Here is a 26,212-nt window from a genome sequence, read left to right on the forward strand (position 1 = left end):
AACCAATATAATTTCTTTGCTCTCGCTTGCATTTACACCATGATTACTCCTAATCATGAACTCCTGTTTCTTGGGCTGAACTTAGCTGCGACGAGAGGGGGTGGGGTGGGGTCATCCATTTCTCGCTAGAGTAGTTCAATTTCCAACAACGGCACTCCTCCGCCCTATTCGATCCCCTCCTCACCCCGCCGTTCTACGTCTAAAGTGTAAGGATAATTTGTATTTTCCCGACAAGGCCCCCGCGTCGCCTCCTCGTGAGGGCGGCACGGGCGGCGACAACCCGAGACGCCGTCGCAACCCAGCGCCGTCGCCCCCTACCTCGCCGCCGCCCGAACGAGGTGCCGGCAAAGCCAGCGGCTCGCGAGGACGGCAGCGGCGGGGTTCACAACTCCCGTTTCTCCAGATCCAGCGCGGGAAGATCTCGAGACGGAGGTTGGCGGCACCGTTTCGGCAGCGGGTGGAGACGGCGGCTTGCGACCGAGAGCAGGCGACGGGGTGGGTGGAGGTAGTGAGAAGCCCGGCTGGCGACGGGGCGGAGGAGACGGCGCTGGTGGCTGTGGCGCCAGCGCCGGTCGGCGTGTAGCCCGACAGGCAACGGAGAGGGGGAGACGACGGTGGCGGGGTAGAGGAGGCGGGGGCAGCGACGGGACGTTGGAGGAGGTGTTGCGCTGTGGCTTCCCCCTAGCCACGCTGGCGGTGGAGGAAGAGGCCGGCAAATCCGCGCCTTGATCTGGCGGGCAGGCATCCGGCGGCGCCCCGGTGGTTGACTAGCGGCGGCGGCGGCTGCATCTGTGGATGCGGTGGCCGGCGTCGGGGCAAGTTGCGGGCGTCGATGGCTGCGGCTGGCGGTGGAGGGAGCGTCGGCGCGGCGGCGCTGGAGGCCGTGATGGCCGTGGAGGGGCAGGAGGCCACGCCCTCGGCGGAGGGCGGCATGCGGGGGGCCGGCGTGGTGGAGGCGCGGCTGGCGGCTCGACCAAGAGCCCGTCTTTGCCATTGTTTACGAGGTATGGTACTTGCGAGTCATTATGCGAGACCTTCTATGGCCGTCGATGGGGTGCTTGTGTGGGTGATATGAAGACGCTGGCGAAAGCCTTGCCGTGCCTTTGGCCGGTTTGACGACGACGCCCGTAGGCGCCGTTTCCCTTCTTGGAGGTGTTGTCGTGGCGTTTTTCTTCTATATCGCCCACAAATATCTAGGTAAAAACCTTGTTCCGGTTTCGGACGAGCGGCGCCGATGTTATGCATCATGTCCTCCTTGGCGGCATCGCTTCAGAGAAGTTCCTATGAATCGATGACTGTTGATGGTCTTTCTCGGTTCAAAAGCTTTCATACCTTGGTGTTCGGCGAGGCCTTTGTCTTCTTGAGTCCACTTAGTTCTTGTGGTGGGCAACACGCTCTTCGGTTGTTTCTACTGATGAAGTCGGAGCTGCTCGTTGATGGGGTGCGGCGATGCTCGACAACGATGACATGCTGCAGTCTCTTCTATGGAGTTGGTGCTAGCCGTGTGAAGGAAGTGGCTCCTTGGTGGCTTGGCTGATGTCCATCGTTAGATATCGGAGCTGTTTTTCGCTTTGGCGACTTTCGTGGCTTAGTGTCACTGCGGTTGTGAAGTCGGCGCTGCTAGATTGCTTGCGCGATTAGCTCGGCAACGATAACACCTCTTCTGCGATGTCGAAGCCGTTGAGTCGCTTTTGTGATTAGCTTGGCAGCGATGTCCTGCGGTTGGGCTCCGCCGTCGTTGTTAGTTTTGTAGCTAGGTCCCTTGCTCTTCTCTGCGTGGTGGGTTTTAGCCAGTTTCCCACAATTAACCGTGCAATTGTTTGTTTTTCGGGTCCGGTTTTCCTTATAAAGTGGGTCAATTCTCTTCTTCTTCAATACAAAGACACCTTGCGTGGTTTCAAATTTTTTTTCCCAACGACGACAATCTAAACATGTATCAAATATCAACCTCATCGTAATACGACTTATTAGAGATTGCAAAAATAATTTTAAGAGTATTTTTTTATATACTCCCTCCGTTTCAAAATGTTTGACACCGTTGACTTTTTAATACGTGTTTGACCATTCATCTTATTCAAAAAATTTAAGTAATTATTAATTCTTTTTATATCATTTGATTCATTGTTAAATATACTTTCATGTACATATATAGTTTTACATATTTCACAAATTTTTTTAATAAGACGAACAGTCAAACATGTGCTAAAAAGTCAACGGTGTCAAATATTTTGAAACGGAGGGAGTATTTGTTATTAGATATTTAAAAACAAATGTTGGAAAAAATAATTACGTTGAAAAACCCCAAAATTAAGTCTTAAATTCAGTTTTAGAATTTAAATTTACGATTTTGCTTTTATGCGGAAGGCGGAACGATAGGGTGTTATCAAACTTACCATGTTTTGGTTTTGCTAAAATTTAGATGAGTTCATTTTGGCATCAAATTAATTACACTTTTAGTGCAAGGAGAGACGCGAATGACTTGTTCTATGACAGTGCTAGTAGTGTGCCGAAGGACGATGATATCCACATGACGATCATCAGCAACCAAGCCCTGATTTCGACGATTCTGTACACGCATTTGAAACTGGAAACTCGAAATCGTATGACTAGGCAGAAAACAAGACCAATCTATCAAGTAGAAAAACAATATCTCCTCTCTCTCTCTCTCTCTCTCTCTCTCTAAAAAAAGCAATATCTCTTGATCGATCGATTCGAGTTTGCATATCTATTTCGTTGAAAATTCCCCATGCATTTGGGATCATGCATATCATCAGTATTCACGTAACTAATTACCCTTTCACCAAAAGAACTGTCCGTCTTCGTTGAAATTTTCCAATACACATTTGGAGTCATCCATATCAGTATTCGTCCGATTAACTACGGTTGCACCAAAAAGGTCCCAACTAGTTTCGATGTTCGATCTAACCACTGAAAACGCCACACAAACGAATCCTGGTTAAATTGGGGATAAGTTCAGCAGTAGCAGGTACATACGCCGATGCGCGGCGAGTGACGAGACGATGGCCGATCGGGTGGATCACGCCCGCTTGTCCATCATGGACTTGAACTCGTCGAAGGGGATGACGCCGTCTCCGCGTACTTGGCCATCATGGCCTTGAACTCGTCGAAGGAGATGACACCGTCGCCGTCGCTGTCCGTGGCCGCGACGATCTCCGCGTACTCCTCGGCCGTCAGATCCACCCCGCCGAGCCTATGCATCGCGCGCCGCAGCTCCTCCGCCGTGACCACACCGTCCCCGTCCTCGTCGTACTAGTTGAACACCGCCTGCAGCGCCTCCGAATCCCCGTCCTCCATCACTGCGCGGAGCTCCTCGATGCTGTCCTCGTCGTACTCGTCGAACACCGCATGCAGCGCCTCCGAATCCCCGTCCTCCATCACCGCGCGGAGCTCCTCGATGCTGAGGAACCCGTCCCCGTTCTGCCTATCCGCCGCGGCGACCGTCTCCTTGGCCTTCCCGCACCCGTAGAATTCCCTTATCTCCGCGGCCGAGAGGTGTCGTCCGTCGCCGTCGGTGTCGAAGCAGCGGAAGACGCGGCCGCGCTCCGGCTCGGTCTCCCATTTCCAGAACGATGGATGAACATCCAGCCTATCCGAGGGCGGTGGCGGCGACAGGCTACGGCTACGGCTACGGCTGCGGCAGAGGCAACCGCAGGAGAGGACGAGACCCATGGCGAGACGGATCGTGCGCCGCGCGTTTCCGTAATGATCAGTGCGTGGGGGTTTTGGGGGCTCTTGGCCGATCGGCCATTGGCTTCAGGGTTTAGGTGCTCTTTAACGGTTTTCCTATAAATTTGTTTAACAGATTTTATCCTCAAAATCACACGATTTTTTTGGGTTAACCACGTCATGACGTCACAACCAGATTATGTGAAAAAAATTGATAATTTAACACTTTTTTCGTTGTTCAATTGCTCTAATGGACACTTGTGAGAATGACATGTGTGACCATATAAGCGAATGTAAGTGGGCCATGATGTCAAATAATAAAAATCCATTTTAAGGAGTGTTAAATTATCAAATCTCTATATTATGGGTATGTTTGGAGAGCTTGAAATTTTGAGAAACAGTTGATTGGTAGCTAGCTTTTAAAAATTTGTTTATGGCTTCTAATTTATTTTTAGATTATACAACTACAGATCCTCGTAATCTGAACAAGAAGCTAGATGGTGTCGTTTGTTTCCCAGATTTGTACTACATGTTTTAACCGTACAATGTGCATTGAGATCCGTGCTATGTATAAGTCGCGGGTACGCTTTTTAATTAAACCAGGGCACTATGTATTTAGGTGAACAAATTTATCATGTAATCTACTCCCTCCGTTTCATAATATAAGAGATTTAGGGTGTATATGACACTCATATTAATATAAATCTAGATAGGATATGTCACATGACACATCAACTAAAAATCTCATCTCTTATATTATGGGACGGAGGGAGTATATAGTTTGTCGGTGACATGGGACCGGGAGTATCATGAATAGAGGCTTGAGACAGACACAATCGCCCACGTGGCCTGGCACCCTCGGGGGGCGTCGGGCCCGAGGGTGATGTGTTCGCCCTCTTCTTTGTCTCCCCAAGGGGGTCGGACCGCTCCCGCCTCGGCCCCGAGGGCCGAGGCGCCCCGACCCCTCGTGGGTTTTCGCTCCGCGTGTATGGGTTAGGTGGGCACAGTGGGGCTCACCTAACCACATTTATTGCGGTTTGGCTGAGCGTGTCACGCCGCATGTAACGCGGTGCAGTGCACTCATTTATCCGGTCTGTGACCAGTCACAGACCGGTCAGATCGCGGGTTAGGTGGCGACAGGCGATCTGACGCACGCCTCGCCCCATCCCGTCAGGACGAGGGCTTCTAGGCACTCGTCCCCAGCTGGAGCTAGCGTGTTACCTCCCAGAGATGGCACGTTAGTCCTGGTCAGATATATGCCAGGCTTCATCCTAACCATTACAGGCAAAATGTTGTGTGAAGAAGGGCCAACGTGCAGATTGCTAAGCTGACGCGTGGTGGACAAGAATGACCGATTTGTGACCAGTCTGACACCGGTCATGTCGTCAGCAGACAGCCATGATTCCGCGTCGCGCCTGTTCCCGGCGAAAGTGGAGGTAGGTGCGGGCCGTCCCATCAGAAGGTGACTCGAACGGCAACCATGCAAATCTCCGTCCATTTATGAAAAGGTAGGGTAAGTCCCCACAGAGAGGGGGGGATGGTGCATGTGGTATCCCCTTAAGATATAAAAGGAGGACCTTGCCCACTGAGAGAGGGGGAGTTTTTTCTTGGACTGGACTTTTCCAGATTAGGAACCCAGAACAAGGGAGAGGCTGGCTCATACTTTGTAGCTCCTTCACACACGAATCCACCAAAACACGGGAGTAGGGTATTACGCTTCTAAGCGGCCCGAACCTGTATACATCGCCGGCGTCTTCTGTGCTTCCTATCTCGCGAACCTTCCACACACAGATTGGGAGCTTAGAGTCTCACCCAGGGTCCCCGGCCGAACCGGCAAAGGGGGGCCAGCGCGGTCTCCCGGTGAGGAGCCCCACGCTCCGACATCTGGCGCGCCAGGTAGGGGACTCTGCGAGTGATCTTCTGAGCTCTTGCACTCTTTCGTGTGCGCCAAGCTTTTCCTGTTCAGCCTCATGGCTGAGCAAGCAAAGGCGCACAACCTCTCTCCGAGTGTGAGTGGCGACGACGGGGAGCCGAACCCACGCCGTCGAGCTCGTACTCCACCGCCCCCTCCACGCCAAAGTCCTAAGCAGGGGGAGGCGCTCGAGAGGGCCGAAGGATCCGCGACTTCGACATCCACAGGAGGTGGAAAGGGGCGGCGAGATGGGGAGCATCGCCTCCTCGTCTATGGTGACGGCAGCACGCCCCAGGGCGCGCTCCAAGCTGCGGGCGCGCTCCTACGTCACCCGCCCGTCGCCCATGACCCGGAGTCTCCAGCCCAACGCTGGCTGGACGATGTGGCCAAATTGGTCATGACTGCACGGCAGTGTATAGATGCTGGTGGGCGGTCCTCCGCCACCAAGGCCTCTGGTGCTGCTACCACCGGCTCCGCGTCGTCAAGACGAAGGGCGCGGCGAGCGGCAGCCGCCGTTCGCCATTCGGCCACCACTCCTTCGTCGACTCCTTCGGCCCGGAAAGATCTGCGAGGGAGGCCGGACGCCCGCACCAGCATCGAGCGGCGGCGTAATGACCGACGTGCTACCCACGCAACGGAGGGCGCTTCCTCGTCCAGAGTGTCACCTCAGCACAGACGCGGGAATCAGCCCTCCGTGCCCCCGGTTGGTGGTGTCGGCTGTAGAGCCTTTGTGGCGAGTCTTCGGAATGTCCGTTGGCCCCCAAGGTTCCGGCCCACCATCGCCGAAAAATATGATGGCAGCGTCAACCCCGCCGAGTTTCTCCAGGTCTTCACGACCGGGATTGAGGCCGCCGGGGGTGACGACAGGGTCATGGCGAATTTCTTTCCCATGGCCCTGAAGGGGCAGGCGCGGGGTTGGCTAATGAACTTGCCACCCGCGTCAGTCCACTCCTGGGAGGATTTGTGCCAACAGTTCACCATGAACTTTCAGGGCACATATCCGCGCCCAGGTGAAGAAGCGGACTTACACGCAGTACAGCGAAGGGATGATGAGTCACTTCGCTCGTATATTCAGCGGTTCTGTCAAGTCCGCAACACCATACCATGCATCCCTGCACACGCGGTAATCTACGCGTTCAGGGGAGGCGTGCGGCACAACCGCATGCTCAAAAAGATCGCCTCTAAGGAGCCCCAGACTACCGCGGAGCTTTTTCAGCTCGCGGACCGAGTGGCTCGCAAGGAGGAGGCATGGACCTGGAACCCCTCCGGTTCCGGTGTGGCAGCTTCGGCCGCCCCCGGATCCGCCGCTCAGACAGGGCGGCGTGACAGGAGGAGGAAGAAGAGGTCAGCCCATACCGACGACGAGGGTCATGTCCTCGCCGTCGAGGGCGCTCCGCGGGCCACCCGAAAGGGGAGGCCTGCGAGCGACAAAAAGAAGGAAGCCGACGCTCCCTGACCTCGGCTACTTGGAAGAGCGAAGGCGGCGCGCGGCCCTTCGAGCCGCGCGCTACCAGCAGAGCCTGCGGCGCTACCATCAGCGCCACGTCCGGGCCCGATCACTCTGCGTCGACGACCTCGTCCTACGCCGTGTCCAAACGCGTGCTGGACTGAGCAAACTCTCACCAATGTGGGCGGGTCCGTATCGAGTGATCGGCGTCCCCCGGCCGGGCTCCGTTCGGCTGGCCACGGGCGACGGCACAGAGCTGCCTAACCCGTGGAACATCGAACACCTTCGTCGCTTCTACCCCTAGTGGGGGTTGGGTGTCAGGTCTTGGGCTCGGGCCAACTCCGCACCCCCCCGGCGTGCAGGGTTGGCCGGGGGCTTATCTTTTTTCTCTTCCGTATTTCAATAAAAGCATTTTCGATTTCCTAAAGGCTGTGTCTGTGCTTTTGTTTCCTTTTGAAGAATCTTGACTTGAAATAGGTCACTCGTGCTCAATCCTACCCTCGGGGGCTCGGGTCGGCTAAAATCGCCAAAAGGGGCCCAGAACCGAGCCGTGCCCCGGGACGTGGTGAACTCCGGGGGGGAATCGGCAAAAACCCACAATCGGGTCACCCATAACCCTCGGTCACCACGCTCCCGGCCTGGCCAGTCTCGACATGTGGATCTCCCCAGGCACTAGCCTTGACCCGCGCCGTTTGAGGCTGGGACCTGGGCACGAGCCCTTGTTCAAGCCAAGACACAGAAGGACCGTGGCACAGACCATCCTCGTCTCATACACAGAACAAATGAAATTGACACAAAAATTTCCTCTTTATTTGATCGCAGATTAAATCAGCCTATAACAAGAAGGGGGCCCGAAGGCCTCGGAAGAAGAAGGAAAAGCTATTAAGATTGGCGGAGGCCTGGGGGCTCACTCCGACGCGCCCGGGTAGCCGGCCTCGCCGTCGCTGTTGTCCGCACCGTCGTCACCGCACTCCTCGTCGGAGTTGAAGGCAAACGCGAGCCGAGGGGCCGCTCATTATTGTCGGTCGGTTTTCCCTTGCTGATGCGCGCGATTTGCGACCGCCGGGATTCTGCCCGAAGAGAGAGAGAGAGCAGGGAGGAGAGGCCCCCGAGCCGAACGGTGGCCCAAGGCCCCCGACGACCGGAGCAGGCCCTCTGCCCGCTTGTCAGACGGTGCCAGGTGCCCCCGACCCCCAGGATGGCCCCGAGGCCACTGCGGGAAGGCCGCGCCTGTCGCCCTCTGACCCCGAGGTCGTCGGCACAGAAGCCGAGTGCGCCCCGCGTGGCCTCTCGGATGGAGAGCGCCCTGGAGATGTGGCCCCTGACGAAGAAGATCGGCCCCGCCGAAAGGTGCAGCGGCCCGTCTACTTCGTTAGCGAGGCCCTCCGGGACGCTGAGACCCGATACCTTCAGGCCCAGAAGATGCTTTACGCTATCCTGATAACTTCGAGGAAGTTACGCCATTATTTCCAGGCGCATCGGGTCACGGTGGTTACGTCTTATCCCCTCGGCCAAATCTTGTATAACCGAGAGGGTACTGGACGGGTGGTGAAATGGGCAATCGAACTCTCTGAATTCGATTTGCGCTTTGAACCAAGCCACGCGATCAAGAGCCAGGCCCTCGCCGACTTTGTGGCGGAGTGGACCCCAGCTCCCGAGCTCGTCTCCGCCCCCGAGGCCAGCTCGAGCCCATCGCAGCTGCCTCACACCGCCCTCTGGGTGATGTAGTTCGACGGCACCTGTAGGAACCGGCCCCACCTGTCACCAGGCCTTAGAAGTGGCGTCACGCCCGACCGCTTCCCTCGGGGAGGGCGATCGCCCTGGCATAACGCCGGGGGCTACTGTCGGTGACATGGGACCGGGAGTATCATGAATAGAGGCTTGAGACAGACACAATCGCCCACGTGGCCTGGCACCCTCGGGGGGCGTCGGGCCCGAGGGTGATGTGTTCGCCCTCTTCTTTGTCTCCCCGAGGGGGTCGGACCGCTCCCGCCTCGGCCCCGAGGGCCGAGGCGCCCCGACCCCTCGTGGGTTTTCGCTCCGCGTGTATGGGTTAGGTGGGCACAGTGGGGCTCACCTAACCACATTTATTGCGGTTTGGCTGAGCGTGTCACGCCGCATGTAACGCGGTGCAGTGCACTCATTTATCCGGTCTGTGACCAGTCACAGACCGGTCAGATCGCGGGTTAGGTGGCGACAGGCGATCTGACGCACGCCTCGCCCCATCCCGTCAGGACGAGGGCTTCTAGGCACTCGTCCCCAGCTGGAGCTAGCGTGTTACCTCCCAGAGATGGCACGTTAGTCCTGGTCAGATATATGCCAGGCTTCATCCTAACCATTACAGGCAAAATGTTGTGTGAAGAAGGGCCAACGTGCAGATTGCTAAGCTGACGCGTGGTGGACAAGAATGACCGATTTGTGACCAGTCTGACACCGGTCATGTCGTCAGCAGACAGCCATGATTCCGCGTCGCGCCTGTTCCCGGCGAAAGTGGAGGTAGGTGCGGGCCGTCCCATCAGAAGGTGACTCGAACGGCAACCATGCAAATCTCCGTCCATTTATGAAAAGGTAGGGTAAGTCCCCACAGAGAGGGGGGGATGGTGCATGTGGTATCCCCTTAAGATATAAAAGGAGGACCTTGCCCACTGAGAGAGGGGGAGTTTTTTCTTGGACTGGACTTTTCCAGATTAGGAACCCAGAACAAGGGAGAGGCTGGCTCATACTTTGTAGCTCCTTCACACACGAATCCACCAAAACACGGGAGTAGGGTATTACGCTTCTAAGCGGCCCGAACCTGTATACATCGCCGGCGTCTTCTGTGCTTCCTATCTCGCGAACCTTCCACACACAGATTGGGAGCTTAGAGTCTCACCCAGGGTCCCCGGCCGAACCGGCAAAGGGGGGCCAGCGCGGTCTCCCGGTGAGGAGCCCCACGCTCCGTCATAGTTAGTCCCTATATTAATTTAGCACCAACCAGAGTATTAAAGGTGGTCTTCAGCGGGTCCAAACAAAACGGGTGGGGCTAATTGGCTAGCGTTTGCGGGCTGTGAGCCTGTGAATGGGTCCCAACAACCTAGCAACCTATTAGCCCCAAATCTCCTACTCTCTCGCTACCTTTTAGTCTTCCCATTGTGCCAATAAAGAAAGTCTTCTTCTTATGTTGATTATGAAATATGCCAAGAGTGACCTTTCGGCTTTGGCGGTAGAGTAGGATCAGGACGTATGGCGATGGCATCGACAATGGCCTCTCTTTGGTGAACTCCCTCTGCTCTCCCTTTTGCGCGAGGTCCAAATCCAAATCAGCTTTGATTCCTCGCCTTCTTCGTTGCCACCACCTGGCTTGTCGGAGCCAAAAGGCATCAACGTGCCGCCGCAGCTCCGCCTGACCAGCCTTCTACCTATCCCCTGTGCCGCCGCAGCTCCGCCCGACAAGTCTTCTACCCATCCCTTTGTCCTTTTTCCTCTCCTTCGACCGGTCCACGTTAGAAATTGTTGTATATGGCTATCTATTTAGATTTGATGGGGTAACTGTAAAATTTCTAATACAGTAACTGGGGCAGCAGATTCACTATCACCATCACTACATTATTCCTTCTTCTAAAGGAGTATAGATACACATGCTTCTTTTAAGAAATTGTAGAACTCTCGAAGGAGTATAGACATACATGCTTCTTTTAAACGAAGAAATTAAGAAATTATATAAGTCGAGAAAAAGAAGAACTGATTTCTTTTATGGTATAAACCAAAACATAGTAAATACCCCGACAAAGAAATTGAGGTGTGGCACAATTTTACAACGAAAATTTTTGATTGGAGAAATACGTGCTTCTGTTCTGTGCGTGGCCTAATTGGCACACCTGAACGCTTGATCTCGAGTTGGACGGCCGAAGATTTCCAGTAAAAACATGCCTTGAATAGGTCAGGGCCAGCCAAACCCGGCCCAAACCTCACTTTATCCGAGAGCCCGTCGTCTCTTCCAGGCTTCAAGCCATCTCCACCCCCAACCAACCCCACTGCTCTGCTCTTCGCGCGCCTCCACCGCCGAACCCCATGGCCGCCGCCGCCGCCGCGGGGGCGACGCCGGCGACGGCGAGGAAGGCCCTGCTCACAACAACCGCCACCCTCCTCTCCTCCTCGCTCGCGCGCAGCCGGCGCAGCCTCTCCTGCTCCGCGGCCGCTGCCTCCGCCGCCCCGCGCATCGCGCCTCAGCCGCCGGACCTGCTCCGATGGGTGCAGCGGGAGGGAGGGTTCGTGCACCCCGCCCTCCGCGTGGTCGACCATCCTGAGCACGGCCTCGGGGTCTCCGCCGCCGCGGCCGAGGGAGACATTCCCCCTGGCGACGTCCTCATCGCGCTACCCGGCCGCCTCCCTCTACGACTCCGCCGCCCCGCCGGCGCTGCGGACGCGGTCCTCGTGCAGCTAGCGGACCAAGTACCTGGTAATGGCTCTCCTAGTCCTGGCTCAGATTTTCAATTACCTCTGTTAGTCACGTTGTGGAAACCAGTGTGGTAGATTCATGTTTGTGAAGAGTTGCTAATGCATCAAAAGTAAGATCTATTTCTATATAAGAATCAGGAGCATAATTGGTATTGATTCTGCTGTTGACGTCGGATCAATTGAACTGACATCCTCCTAGTATTGCGTTTTAGTTCAGTAGCAATTTTTTCGCCAGCGCGCAAAAGCTTTGCACGCCAATATATTAGAGTTCAGTAGCAGTTGGGTTTTACAATTTTGAGAAATGCGGTTGTCCTGAACACCTAATGTCTAATGGCGAATGCTGTTTTCTCGTGTTAAATTGAGTAAGATTGAGTCAGGTTTTCCTATAATTTACGCTACACAACCTAATCCTTTGTGTAGCTAATGTTGTATTTTGACATAATTGCTGCACGATGGAACTATTCTACATGTGCACTCTATGATCCTGCCCTCTTTTAGTGTATGAGGGACTTTACATTCTAGAAAATTAGGCTAAGTACCCTTCAGTGACTAACAAATTCAATCCTGCGGGAAGCATGTGACAGAGGAACTATGGGCTATGCGACTGGGCTTGAGGCTGCTTCAAGAAAGGGCAAAATCTGATTCTTTCTGGTGGCCATATATCGCAAATCTGCCAGAGACTTTTACTGTACCGATATTTTTTCCAGGGGAAGACATAAAAAACTTGCAGTATGCCCCTCTTCTCCACCAGGTTGTTATAAATTATTGTAGTTCTTATTGCATTTCCCCTCTTCTTTTTTGACTTATTATATTTCAGGTGAATAAAAGGTGTCGCTTCCTTCTCGAGTTTGAAAAAGAAGTGAAACATAAGCTTGGTACAGTGCCCTTGGAAGATCATCCTTTTTGTGGACAAGATGTAAACTCATCTTCCCTTGGATGGGCTATGTCAGCAGCATCTACTCGGGCATTCCGTTTGCATGGTGAAATCCCAATGCTGTTGCCTCTTATTGATATGTGTAACCATAGTTTTAACCCAAATGCTAGGATTGTCCAGGAAGGAAATGTGGATAGCCCTGATATGTCAGTTAAGGCAAGTATCCTGAATTGTTTGTGTACTTCTGAGCCCAAGAAATTTTGTATTTCCTTAAGACAATTTTTGTTAATTGAATGCCCTCTGTTAGTAGCTTTGTTTATGCATAACAGCATAAGTGACATGTGAATGCATTTATTTAACTGAATTCATGGATAAATGTAGCCTTTTATGTTATCTTACCATAGATGCAAGTAACTCTGACCACCTTGACCTTGCTTATAGGTTGTTGCTGAGACAAAAATTGATCAAAATGCTGCGGTAACACTGAACTATGGTTGCTACCCTAATGATTTCTTCCTTCTTGATTATGGATTTGTAATAACATCAAATTCGTATGATCAAGTGGAACTGAGCTATGATGGAACTCTCCTAGATGCTGCTAGCATGGCAGCAGGAGTTTCTTCGCCTAACTTTTCAGCTCCAGCCAAGTGGCAACAGGATATCTTGTCACAGCTAAATCTGTATGGAGAGGGTGCTATTCTAAAGGTTTTGCACACATTCTTACTGATCCTATTTATTTTTTGCAATCTATTGTTGAATTCAAGTCGTCCAGTATCCATGCAGCAATCTGAACCTTCTTGGTTTTCTGTGGGTATCACTTGTAATTTCTTTTCAGGTCAGCATAGGAGGTCCAGAAATAGTAGATGGGCGCTTATTGGCTGCTTTAAGGGTTATTATTGCAGCTGATCCGGACGCTGTGAGTGGCCATGACCTCAAGACTTTGATGTCTCTTAAGGAGAAAGCTCCATTAGGCCCAGCTGTTGAAGCTTCAGCACTCCGAACTGTCCTTGCACTTTGCACCTTTGCTCTACAACACTTCCACACGAAGATAATGGAAGACGAGGCCATACTAAAAGGAGAACCACCTCTTACTACTGAACTAGCCGTGCAGTTTAGATTGCAGAAGAAGCTGCTTCTCCTGGATGTGATACAGAATCTTAGTCGCAGAATCAAGATGCTAGCTCTAGACAAATCCACCGTGTAGGATTTTTCACGTTTTGGAATTGCTTTCTCGGACAATCAATTACCCTATTGTACTGATTCTGGAGATGACAATAAAGCCCCAAATTTTGTCCTGTTTTCTTCATTGTCCAGATGCCAGAGTCCAATATGGCACGGATGGTTAACAATCAGATTGAATTGATCGCAAATTATAATCAAGTATTCGTTGCCAGTTGCATGTGCTCTAAAATCTAAATTATATGTTTTTCACTGTAAAAGTATGTTTTCTTTAGACAAACCGGTTCATCGGAGAGAGGAAGATCATCAAGAATGAATGCATCACAGATGCACAATTCAAAATAGCTAGGCTACATAACTTTAGTATTTACAGAACCAAGATATAACTTTCCATTAATCCTAAGAACTGAAATTTCCTTGTCTCAACGACAACGACGACGACAATAAAATAAAAAGATTAATGTACGCAGTACAGCCAAAGAATGATCCTAAAAAAACATCTGCTCATGTTCGGCTGCTCAATCAGTCGGGTCTAACCATGACGAGAGAAGAAAACTCAAGGAGATCGCGGCGGCGCCCGTACGTCTCCATCCAATCCGGCAATGGGGTGGCGCACGTACGTACGCCTCACGAGTCGCCGCCGATGGAGATCGCCGGGCGGGCGGCCCTCCCGAGCGGCGAGCGGGAGCGCTGCCTCGCCTCCATGTCCCGGAGCACCACCATCCGCCGCATCTCCGACACCTGGTGCTGGTACGTCTCGTCCACCTTCACCTTCTCCCCCTCCTCCTGCTTGATCCGCCTCACCTGGCTGTGCACCACCACCAGCCGCCTCTGCTGCTGCCCTGCATCCACGTCCCTACCCATCTCCATCTCAGCGAAAACCTCCCTCGGCTTCCTCCCCCTCTTGATTTTTTTTTATTCTGTCTACAGAGACGATGGCGATCACGCGACGAGGCGAATCCAGACCATTCGAACGGTGCGTTGCATGAGAGGGGCGTATAAATAGCGGCCGCATCGCGGGTGTGGATGGATGGATGGGATCAGGGGACTGACCGGTTCCCCCCTCTCATCCGCGCCGTTATTGCGGAGGCAGGCGCAGCAGCTATACACACGTGTCCTGCTATCCCGAGCGGTTTAGACGTTTACCCGATCGATTGGTCGCCGTCTCGGCGCCAATTCACCACGTACGCCGATCCTCCATGTGTACGGGGTTGACGTCGCGAGGCCGCCGAGTCGTGCCGGTCTGTCCATTATCCAGAGTTTCCGGACGGGATGGACGTTTGCCGATACGATTTTGACATTTTCTTTCTTTTTTCTGCATGATTTGTAACGATGTTTGATAAACTATGCGTGTCATATCCTTTTCTATCCGAGGTAAACGCGTCGTGCCAGTTGTTGCAAAAGATATATAAACGCGTCGGTTTAATTACGTGATATGGAGCCGATAGGGACTCGTCGCACAACGAAGCGATCGCAAGTGGCAACCGCGCGAGAGAAACGTGTGGGAATTGGAACAGAGAGTCAGAGCCTATGGCAAGCTGGGTTGATATCCGGCAGTACGTTTAGGACAATGTTTAAGTCAAACATTAGGAATATAAATTATAAAGTTTAAAAATATAAAAATTATATGTATAGATTTGTCTTGAAAAATTCTTTCATAAAAGTATACATATATCACTTTTCAATAAATATTTTTATAGAAACAAGAAGTCAAAGTTGTGTTTTAAAAACGGTGTCGCTATTGTAAACGACTTCCTTTACGAGCATGGAGCGAGTACGTTGCAACGCGATTGAACATCGTCGTCTACAGCTCACTTCGCCGAGTCCCCGGCCCATCGAGAGGATGCATTTAATTCTGTTATTTGTTATTTTTCTCAAACGAGGGTAAAGGTGATCTGAGTTAATCTCAGATCCCCGAAAGCCGGGATATCTTTATTTATTTATTTATTTCAATGGAGAGTAAGGCGGTTGGAGTTTTGATCTCCGATATTCATCGATCGTATAGTCATATTTACGTACTGCAAAGCGATCGAGTGCAACGGTCAGAGTTTTCATCTCCGACCTCCCTGGAGATCGAGTCCCTATCGATCGCATCTGGTGATCGGATCGAAATCTCGCGCGAAACCAGGCGCCTACGTAACGGTGCAAAACATACCGTCCATCGGTCTACAGCTCGCCTAGCCGAGTCGCCGAGGCTTTTCGGCCGAGCCTCAATCGAGGGCAAGGGGATTCGGAGATTAAAACTCCGGTTTCCGAACCACCAGGAAAGATAAGATGATTGAATCGATGTCTTGCGCCGGAATTACCAACGGATGCACCAATCCTCCTTCTAGAGAGGATTCTACGCTCAGAGACAAGTCGCTAACCATGTCGTGCACTGGCGCAGGTAGATTTTCGATTTTCTCGTTGCTTGGGTCACAGTGATATATACCAACTACCTGGTAGAACCAGAAGCCGGCTACGGGGTTTCAAAAAGGAAGAAAATAAAACGTGAAATCTATTTCGAGAGCGCTCTCGGTTTAGCTCTATAGCGTGACGCATCTCATAGCCGTCTAACTGTGCACGTCGTCATGATGTCCACCCATGTGGGTGTCTTTTTCTTTTCAAATAAAGTTCTCGTGGGTATCTTTTTCCTATTCAAATAAAGTTTCCTCTCAAATTACTTATCCGATCTACAATCCGATTACACCATTGTGTTCGTTACAATTAAATCTTCACAAACAAGATCTTACATGATTATGTTACGTTGAAAAAATATTTATATTTATAAATTACTTTTATTATATACATAAGTTACTTTTATCATATATATAAGTTATTTTTAGATTTGACTAAATTACTTCTTAGACATATAAAAGTAAATTCAATAAAGTCTAAAAGTAATTTACATATATTCTAAAAGTAACTTAAAATAAAACAGAAGTAACTTTGTCACGACATTAGAAGTAAATTCGTTGTAGGGGATAAAATATGACTTTTTAGTTAATTCCATAATTTGTGCTGATTAATTTAATTTATAGATAGAGTCATGTTTTTATCTCTACAACAGATTTACTTCAAATGACATGCCAAAGTTACCTTCATTTTGTTCTAAGTTACTTCTATAATATATGTAAATTACTTTTAGACTTACTGAATTTACTTTTATAGTTTAAGAAGTAACTTAATGAAATCTAAAAGTAATTTAAACATATCATAAAAGTAATTTGTGATTTTTCATCAAAATATAATCATGTGAGATATTATTGTAAATATTTAATTGCAACGAACACAACGACGTAATCGGATTATAAATCGGATAAGTAATTTAAGAGAAACTTCTCTAAGAAGAAAAAAAATACATAGATATTGAGTGTACTAGCTTTTTTTTTTTTGGAAAGGAGGGTGTCACTCCTTAGCACTATCCAACTAGCACTCTCGGTGTAGTTAAAATAGAATCTGGCCTGCTACTACGACTGCAAGTTTATGATCGACTGGCGATCAATACTCACACGCACAGAGAAGCCGCAGACCGCACATTCACTCAAAGTGTGTGCAAAACGTGCATGTTTAGGATTCGCTTTTGGCCAGCGAATGTGCAAGCTTTGATTCATCATATTTACGTACTGCAAGCAAATACTCCATTTGGTCAGGATTCGCTGCAGGACGGCCGCGCGGCACACGGCTGACACGAGCGCACGCTGCGCGAGCGGCGAACGTGCAGAAAACACCGTTCAATCGATGCGCCCGGCCACGCGATGGCCAGGCGTATGACACGCACACGCTCGTGACAGCGCGAGATATCATCATATCAAGCGGCCGAACTGCCAAAATACCGTACTCCAACACGAGATGATTTCAATCTCTCCCCGCTCCGCTAATCGTTTGCATACCGAGATTAAAAAACTCCGACCCCCGGTATGTGTGGCCGAAGTTCTCTTTTGTAAATTGTAATTAGGAGTATTTTGGTAAGGGATGCAATGGGATGTGAGTTTTAATCTCGGATCCTCGGGAGCGGAATTTCGTTTGTCACTTTTTTCAAGCGAGGGCAAAAGGAGAGGCCAGAATTTTTTGTAGGGAGGCGAGGGGGTTCGGACTCCGGAGTATTGTTCCCCGAACTCCATGGATCGCATCGGATGGTCGGATTGACACCTCGCACGGTCGCACCTACCGCGCGCGGAATCACCACTTGACGGCTTCACCCCACGCCACTCCTTAACCAGCGAGCGTATCGGATGGCCACTCCTTCACCAGTCAGCCGTGCTCACACACGACTGACACGAGCGGCGAATGTGCAAAAAAAAAAAAAAAGACCGTGGAATCGACGTGCCCGGCCATGCGAGTACTCGGTGTGTATAGCCCATTCGTGACACTACGAGTACGAGATATCAAACCAGCCGAACTGCCGCAAATACCTAACACGTATGGGTACGGCAATACGAATCCCTGCAAACGCGACGTTCGATCGTATCGTATGTACGGTGTGCTTCAGAGTTCAGAAGAGCTCGCGAGGCAGCTGCGTCGTGCATTTGTCCATTGTCTCTGGACGGGATGGACGTGTGTTTGCGGCTTGCAGATACGATTTGGCATTTTTTGCGCATTTGGTAGCGATGTTTGATAAGCTATGGATTAGCATAACTGTGCATGATTTGGTAGCGATGTTTGATAAGCTATGAATATATATGTGCGTGGCATTCATTTCTACGCAAGGAAAACGTGTCGTGCCGGTTTTTACACGGGATAAACGCGTCAACTTAATTACTTAGCACTCGTATGTGATATGTGGCCGACAGGGACTCCTGAAGAAACGAACCAATGGCAAGTGGCAACCGCACGAGAGAAACGTGTGGAATTGGGACAGAGACACACACGGAGCCATGGCAAGCTGGATCGATCTCTAATTGCAGTTTCCGGTAAATCACGAAATTAAAGCCCATGGGCTTAGCTCGTTTAGAGCACCACGAGCAGAAACGGACGGGCTTTAAGGCCGATAGGCCCGGCTGAATGCTACGTTGCGACTACTACCATTCACAGAGCCGAGTCTCCATCGAGCTAGTTTTTAGTTATTTTAGTTATTTTTACAAACGAGGGTACGGTGGTTTAGGGGCTGTTCAGGTTGATGTCATTTTTAACCATATTATTTTTGACATAATTGTTAAAAATATATCTACGTTTAGTTTGTTGTCAAACTTTGATAAATATATAAGAAATCCTGCCAAAATTTGTAAGGTTTATTTTAGCTACAATCTAAACAGTTACTTAATCTTCAATCCACGAAAGCCAGAATTTCTATTGTTAATTTTCGATCTAGAGAAAGGCGGTTGGAGTTGGCCTGGTTTATTAATTACGTACATCGAGAGAGGGCACAAGTCGGAGTTTTCGGGTCTATTCATTTTGATGTCATTTTCAGCCATACTATTTTTTTTATAAAGTTGTAAAAAAATATCTACGTTTAATTTGTTACCAAATTTGGTAAATACATAAGAAATCTTGCTAAAATTTTAGCAATATTACCATCTTGCCAAAATTTTAGCATTGCCAAAATTTGGTAAGATTTATTTTGACTACAATATGAACATGCCATTCATCTCCCCCATTCATCTCCGAACCCCCCCCCCCGGGAGATGGAGTCCCCATGGATCACATCTGGATCTGGTCATCGGATCGAAGCCTTGCACGGAACCAGGCGAGCCACGCAGAATGCATACGTGAAACGTACCGATCCAGCGGTCTACAGGATTACAACTCGCCCATACGATCGAGGCCAAGGGGTTCGGAGATAAAGGGGCGTTTTGGTTTGATATCAAAATATTGCCATACTAATTTTTTTAGTTTAAATAGTAAATGTGATGATTTGGTTTGAAGCCAAATATTTGGTAATGCCTATACTCAGTTTGTCACAATTCTAGAATATTCTTCAAAACAATTTAAAATTGGCTCTCAATTGGCATAAATCTAAAGACACCCATTTACAATTCTACCCTACCAAAATATTGGTAGTGCTAAAACTTGCCTAGGGTTCGGCACTACCAACATATTGGTAGGGTGCTAAACCAAACAAACCCAAAAACTCCGAACCCTAGGACGGATGATTGAATCGAGGCCTTGTGCAGAATCATCCCTGCGAGCCGATCGGATTGGATCCCCCACCTTTCTGGAGAGGATTCTACGCGCAGTCAACACACACAAGTCGCTGGCCATGTCGTGCACTGGCGGAGGTATATTTTCGATGCTTGGCCGACAGTGATACAGGCATAAAGCCTACCAGGCTACTAGCGCTGCAAGTTTGTGATCGAATAATGACGAGTACTCACGTGTACAGAGAAGGCGCACAGCGCAGTACTCAACTCAAATTGTGTGCAAAACGTGCTTGTTCTACTACCAATACTCACCGAATCAAAGTTTTAAAACAAATACTCACCGAATGGCACGTTGAATCGAGAGGATGCGGACCTCCACGTCGCCCTCTCGCGCGGGCGGCACGGAGGGCAAACCCTAGCCCCCGCCGCCCCCTCCCTTCCTCTCCCACCCCTCGCCGCCGCCGGAGCGCGCCGACAGAGTTCCGCGCGGCCAGTCGTGAGGGCGGCGGCGAGGCCTTTCCCCGGCGACGCGACGGCTCAGCACGAGGACGACGACGCGGCGCGCGATGGGCGGGCGACGGCGACGGCGCGGCGCGAAGTTTCGGATCCGGCAGTGCCGCCACCGGATCTGGCACCCCCGTGGCTGGATTCGGCGCCCTGCCGCTGGACCTGGCCGGAGGCGAGCGTCATTGCCGTCCGCGGCGGTGTGACGGGGCGCGGAGTAAGTGGGGCGGCGGTGCATGTGCTGGCGGCCAGCGGGGTGGAGGCCGGAGTGGATCCGGGACCTAGCGGTCGGATCTGGCGTTGTCGCCTCGTCGCGTGGCGCGGTGGACGGCGGTGGCAGGAGAGCGGCGCTGCGTCGAAGCGGCCCCGGCGCCGAGGGCGGGTTCCGGCCGACATGTGCCTAGGGCGGCGTGCGACGCAAGGACGGTAACGGTGGTCGGTGGCCCAGCCCTCGGTCGAGGCTCAGGGGCCTGCGTGCCTCCGGAGATGCCTTGGCCGGTGGTGCGACGACTTGGCGGTGCGTCCTGTGGGTGCCGTCGCCACCGCACCCTCGTCTTCCTCTTCCCCTCCCCCTAGTATCCTCGTTTGTCTAGTATCCTCGTTTGTGTGCCCTCTTCCCCCTAGTTCCAAACATCACTAGTGATCTTGCCCTTCAACTTCTTCTCAATCTAGCGTGCTTGTTTGGAAATTGTGCTCCTCTAGTAGCTCGGATTGTTGCGGTTCTATGCCCTCCTCCAAAGTTGCCGTTGATGTCCTTCCTCTGTAAGAATCCCCTTGGCCATTTCTCCTTCTGTCTAGCCCCTGCTCGTCTACACCCTCTTCCTCGAGATGTCCAGGACCGCAAGGATCAGTGTTTCTCCCTCCTTTGAGGCTTCCTTCCCTTGAATAGCGTTGGAGAGAGTTGATCTAACAAGCAACTTGATAAAGCCTGATTAAAGAAGACTTAATGCGGGTGGCCTCGAGCCACAACCTTCAGTGGCCCTCCCTCCTTTGGGGCTTCCTTCCCCCAAAGGGCGTTGGCGAGCTCTGATCCAAACAGCAACAAGATCAAGTCAGCTTCTGGATAGCTTCATGCGGGTGGCCTTGGACTTCAACAGCATTCCCTTGGCCTCTCTTCTCTTCCGACATGCTTGTGGCTGTGTGAGGAATTGGATGTTGATTAGTTGGGGTTTAGCAGTAGGTTTGGAATTTGGCAAGATAATTTTGCATGTGTCGTTCATCAATTGTAATCTTTAGGAGGTTTTTTTTCTCTGTTCTCTCCTCATTGTATTCTCCATGTATTCTGTTCTACTATCCTCCAGGGTCACTGCGCTTGCGTAGGTAAAGCTTGCCCTGTGTAAGATCATTTGGCTCAATATATTTAGGTGGGGATTCTCTCCCCCCGTGATTTAGTAAAAAAAAAAAATACTCACCGAATCTCTTAGCTTTTCGGAGAGGATTTGCTGCCGGTCGCCGCTACCTCGTGGCGGTGACATGGACTGGAGTCACTGGACGGCCGCGCGGCACACAAGCGCACGCGCGCCGCGAGCGGCGACCGTGCAAAAGAGAAAAAAAAACACCATTCAATCGCCAGACGTATAACATGCACGCACACGCTCGTGACACGGTGAGACGATATCATCAACATCAAGCACCCGAACTGCCGAAATACTGTACCTAACACGAGATTATTTTTTAATCTCCCTCTGCGCAGCTAATCGTAGCACGTATCTAACTATGCATGGTTTGCATACCGAGATTAAAGGAAATGGCTATACATGTTACCCGTGCCATGTGTACAACCTGCATTCGACTAACATGCACAAGCATAACTTTTGCTTGCGTGGTCCTACATAGAGAGAAACCGATCATGGTGATTGGTGGACGTAGCATGGTTGGACGCATGTTGTATACAACACAGTTGTACGAACAGCAGGACTGCAGGAGTTGAGATTAAAACTCCGACCCGCAAAGGCTGATCGAATTTTATTTTTTTTTTGCCGTTAGGAGTATTTTGGCAAGCGAGACAAGGGGATGTGTTCTCAAAAAAGACAAGGGGATGTGAGTTTTAATCTCGGATCCTCAGGAGCGGAATTTCGTTTGCTATTTCTTTAAGGGAAGAGGCATTCATAGGCGTCCAGAACATTTTGTCGTTCCGTTTTTCATTGTTTCAAGCTGATGCAAGGGGGTTGGGAGTTTTATTGTCCGACCCCCAAGCCCAAGGGATCGCATCGGAGTCGGACAGACGGATCGGCACCTCCACCAGCAGGCTGCGCGCGGCGATTGTGCAAAAAACACCGCGGAATCCACGAGCCCCGGCCAGCCATGCGAGTATGTGACAGCCAAGCGTATAGCCCAGTGACACGACGAGATATCAAACAGCCGAACTGCCGAGTTACCAAACACGGAAACACGAATCACTGCAAATATGGTGTCCTAATTCATAAGAGCTCGCTTAATTGGAACCTTTTTCTGGTCGCCTTTTCCCAGCCGAATTTTGACTCGCAGCTCATATACGCCTTTTCAGGCTACGTAGAAAGAGTGGAAGACTGCTTCCGACGTACTAGTAGCAGACAAAAGAACGGCGTATTAGAGTACTCACAATGTCTGATCAGGCAGAGCTTTCAGGGTTCAACTATTCGGAAACTGGATAGCCAAAGCCCAAAACACAGGTCCACGGCAAGCTACTGGCCACACTGGCAAGCGAATCAGCGATTGGCTACAGCTCTCTGCTCGGCATATAGGCCGGCCTAGCTAGTGGCACACAAAAGCGGGCCGCACTGGTCAAGACATTTCTCCAGAGACTGACCGTACGTCGTCGTCGACGCCGTCGCCAATATTTGATTGGTGACCGGTCCTGCTTGGCAACCTTGTACGTAAGGGTGTAAGTGGGTAGGCTTATGAACCCATTTCTAATATAAATAAACAGGTAACTCATCGATTATCCGTTTATTTGTACTATAAGTAAATTTATAGATTTATTCGCTTGCACACTTACCTGTAACATCGATCCATATTCTTGATCGTTCGGATGCATTCATTTACCACTGCAGTAGAAGTTTGTATACTTCCTCCGCCTTAAAATATTATGAATTTACTACGAGTCTGTATTGGAAGATGCATTATATTCATTTAAAATTCTTTACATTTTAGAACGCATAAAGTACTTTGTAGTACGTGGCTATAGAAGAGGGCCTTGTCCACATCGCGAGGACCCGTTCATCCCAGGCATGCTGGTGATGACAACGAAATCATCCCGATCTCTCTCGACTCCTCCGGTCCTCCCCCGATAATAATCAACAAGATTATATTTTACTCCCTCCGTCTCGAAATATTTGGCGCCGTTGACTTTTTTAAACATGTTTGACCGTTCGTCTTATTAAAAAATTTAAGTAATTATTAATTCTTTTTCTATCATTTGATTCATTGTTCAATATACTACTATTATTCAAGTTTTTGAATAAGACGAATGGTCAAACATGTTTAAAAAAAGTCAATTGCGCCAAATATTTAGGGACAGAAGGGAGTAGTTCTGAAATGAAAAACATTACTCCCATTTTACCCTACCCTCTAGAATTGTCTGCCATAGAATGTTGTTCAGCTACACAATAAAACGATCAATGTCCATCCGCCCGGTGCTACTGCACGGTAGAGTACTTCAGCAACCCAATGTCCACTCGGTATGATCTTCATCTAGAAGGAACTGAATAGAGGCGCGGCTGAGCTTCTTATATCCTATGCTTTGTCTCTCATAACTGATATAAGCCGTAAACGGTTTATCAACAACTAAAAAATTAATCTATACATAAATGTTTTATATATTGGCGTGTTCGGATGAGAGTTTTGCAGCAGCGTTGCGGCTGCAGAATGGCTGCAGCTTGCAGCGATTTTCAACTGCCGCAGGCAATGGGTGCCAAACACTCACCATGTATCCTTATCGATTTAAAAACAGATACTAAGAATAGACTATGATTAAAAAAATCTCAAATCAAAATAAAGAATTAAGTTTCAAATTTAAATTTTGATGGCAACTTATAAGCTGAAACACACACACAAAAAAAAGTAGACATGTAGCAACACACAACTGTTGAACGAACAACACTGCTACCATAGGTGCCGGTTCCTAATGGCCCATAGGTCCGGATTTTCATCCGACATCAATTAGTCGGCACCAATAATAACAACCGACATCTATAACGAAAATAGAACCGGGACCTTTACCATTGCTCGAGCCAGAGAGAGAGAGAGAGAGAGAGCCGGCTCGAATTCGAGAAGAACTCACCAAGCGCCGTCACCGGGCATGCGCCCCAAACCCCAAAATCATCCACAAATCATCAACAAAATAAATTGAATCACATAATGAACATATTCAACAACAAATTCACACAGACATCAACAAAAAATCTACAATAGACTGGGGAGAGGCGTAGAGGGGAGGGCGCCACCGCTGCCCGCCACCTGTCGCCTCCCCTCCCGCCGGATCCAGCGAAGGGGAGGGCGCCGTCGCAACCCATCAGCTGTGTCACACCCTGAAGTTTCCCCCCCTTTTCTTGCTTTAAAAATTGGTTAAATAAATTGCCCGAAGAAATTATCTTCATTAACCTAGAGCTAAATCCCTAGTTAATAAATGCAATTAATAATCAGAAATAGCGTGGTGGAATTTTTCTTGAGTTCCCCATGCTCCAATGCATTAACAAGATTTTTAGTGGAATTTTCAGAGCCTTGGAAATAATTTTAACCAATTAAAAATCACCAAAGTGCAATTTTAAATCCCAGGAAAAATCCTTTCTTCTTTTTCTTTTTCTTTTCCTTCTTTTTTCTCTATTGGGCCGTCGGCCCACTCCCTACCGCGCTCGGCCTCCTTCCTTTGGGCCGGCCCGTTCCCCTTTCCCCTCTCTCCGGGACGCTGACAGGTGGGGCCCACCTGTCAAGTCGTCCCCTTCCTCCAGCCGCCTACCCCACGACGGCAACCGTCGCCGAAACCGTCCGCGCCGCCGCCTTCTCCGCTCCACGCCGCGCCCCCACTCCGCGTCCCCACGTCGCCGCCCTCCCCGCCATTCCCGCCCGCACGCGCGCCCGCAAATGGGCGGGATTCGATTTGAATCCCCCCCACTCTCTCTCTCTCCCCCCACGTCGCCGGCCAAATCGGGGGGTTTCCCGGCCATGTCCACCCCTCTCGAGCCCCTATAAAGCTTCCCCGCATCTCCCTCTCCCTTTTCCCCTTTTCGCCGCGCTCTCCCGTGCCTCCTACCGCCGCCGCTTCCGGTCACGCGCCGCAGCCGCTAGAGCCGCCGCCGCGCCAAGCCGCCGCCGCCATTAGCATTGCCGCCGCGTGAGCCACCTCGGCCGCCGTTCGGTTTCCGCTAAACCCCACCGGAGCCCAGTTCTCCTCGCACACCGGTGAGCTATCCATTCTCCTTCGTCTCCGGCCAACAATGGTGGCCGCCGTGGTCACCCTCTCTACTCCTAATCCTTCTCAACTCCCTCCGTAGGTGCCGCCGCCGCCCGTCCGCCCCTCCTTATCGCCAGGTCATCGCCGCCACCTTCATCCTCCGCTCCGGCCGCCATACTCGCCGGTGAGGATCCCCCCTCCCTCTTCCCCTCTCTCTCGTTTGCGCCGACTTTCTCCACGAGCTCGCCGTCGCCTTCGGTCGACGCCGCCGTCCTTTACCCTGTCCGCCGTCGCTTCTTGCGCCGCCGATTGCCGTCGCCGGCGACCGTGCGCGTCGCCGCCGGTTGCCATGGCCGGCCGGCCGGTTTTGAAGCCGTGCCGAGCCGTGCCTAGCTGCCGCCGTGCCGTCCGATCGGCCTCCCGGCCGATCCGGACCGTCGGTCCCGTGGACCGGCGGTGGACCACCCGCGTGGTCCCGGTCCACGGTAGACCGGCCACCTTGAGCCACTGCCCGTGGGGCCCACATGCCGGCGCCCCCTTCCTCTCCCCTTTGAGCCGCTGACCCGTGGGCCCCGCCTGTCGGCGCCGCCCCCCTAGATGACGTCAGCCCTGGGTATTATTGCGCAATAATTAATTAAGGACTTTTTCTTTATTAGTAAAAACACAGTTTATCTTCTAAAATTCATAAATAATTCATCCGAGCTCCGTTTAAGTCCATTCAAGTCTCAGTAAATCAAGAAAA

The 26,212-nt window shown here is 50.9% G+C and overlaps 3 protein-coding genes across 4 annotated transcripts; 1 reads left to right on the plus strand and 2 right to left on the minus strand.

The window, feature by feature from the left end:
• Nucleotides 1-197: 197 nt before the first annotated feature.
• On the plus strand, nt 198-13,652 carry LOC4330640 (uncharacterized). 2 transcript variants are annotated; one of them, XM_026022887.2, is made up of 5 exons: nt 198-1,004; nt 12,068-12,234; nt 12,301-12,573; nt 12,799-13,062; nt 13,193-13,652. In XM_026022887.2, exons 1-5 carry the CDS (start codon nt 833-835, stop codon nt 13,559-13,561), a joined length of 1,245 nt encoding a protein of 414 aa, XP_025878672.1. In that variant the 5' UTR covers nt 198-832; the 3' UTR covers nt 13,562-13,652. The 2 variants fall into 2 exon arrangements, with proteins under 2 accessions (XP_025878672.1, XP_015622833.1); XM_015767347.3 differs by lacking the exon at nt 198-1,004 and adding an exon at nt 11,032-11,484.
• Nucleotides 2,807-4,194, minus strand: LOC107279921 (probable calcium-binding protein CML20). Its single transcript, XM_015768215.2, has one exon. It carries the CDS (start codon nt 3,688-3,690, stop codon nt 3,271-3,273), a length of 420 nt encoding a protein of 139 aa, XP_015623701.1. The 5' UTR covers nt 3,691-4,194; the 3' UTR covers nt 2,807-3,270.
• A 192-nt stretch (nt 13,653-13,844) lies between the features above and the next one.
• Nucleotides 13,845-14,507, minus strand: LOC4330641 (uncharacterized). Its single transcript, XM_015767349.3, has one exon. It carries the CDS (start codon nt 14,404-14,406, stop codon nt 14,164-14,166), a length of 243 nt encoding a protein of 80 aa, XP_015622835.1. The 5' UTR covers nt 14,407-14,507; the 3' UTR covers nt 13,845-14,163.
• Nucleotides 14,508-26,212: the final 11,705 nt, after the last annotated feature.

This window comes from Oryza sativa, chromosome 2, assembly GCF_034140825.1.
Source record: "Oryza sativa Japonica Group chromosome 2, ASM3414082v1".
NCBI classification, from domain to species: domain Eukaryota; kingdom Viridiplantae; phylum Streptophyta; class Magnoliopsida; order Poales; family Poaceae; genus Oryza; species Oryza sativa.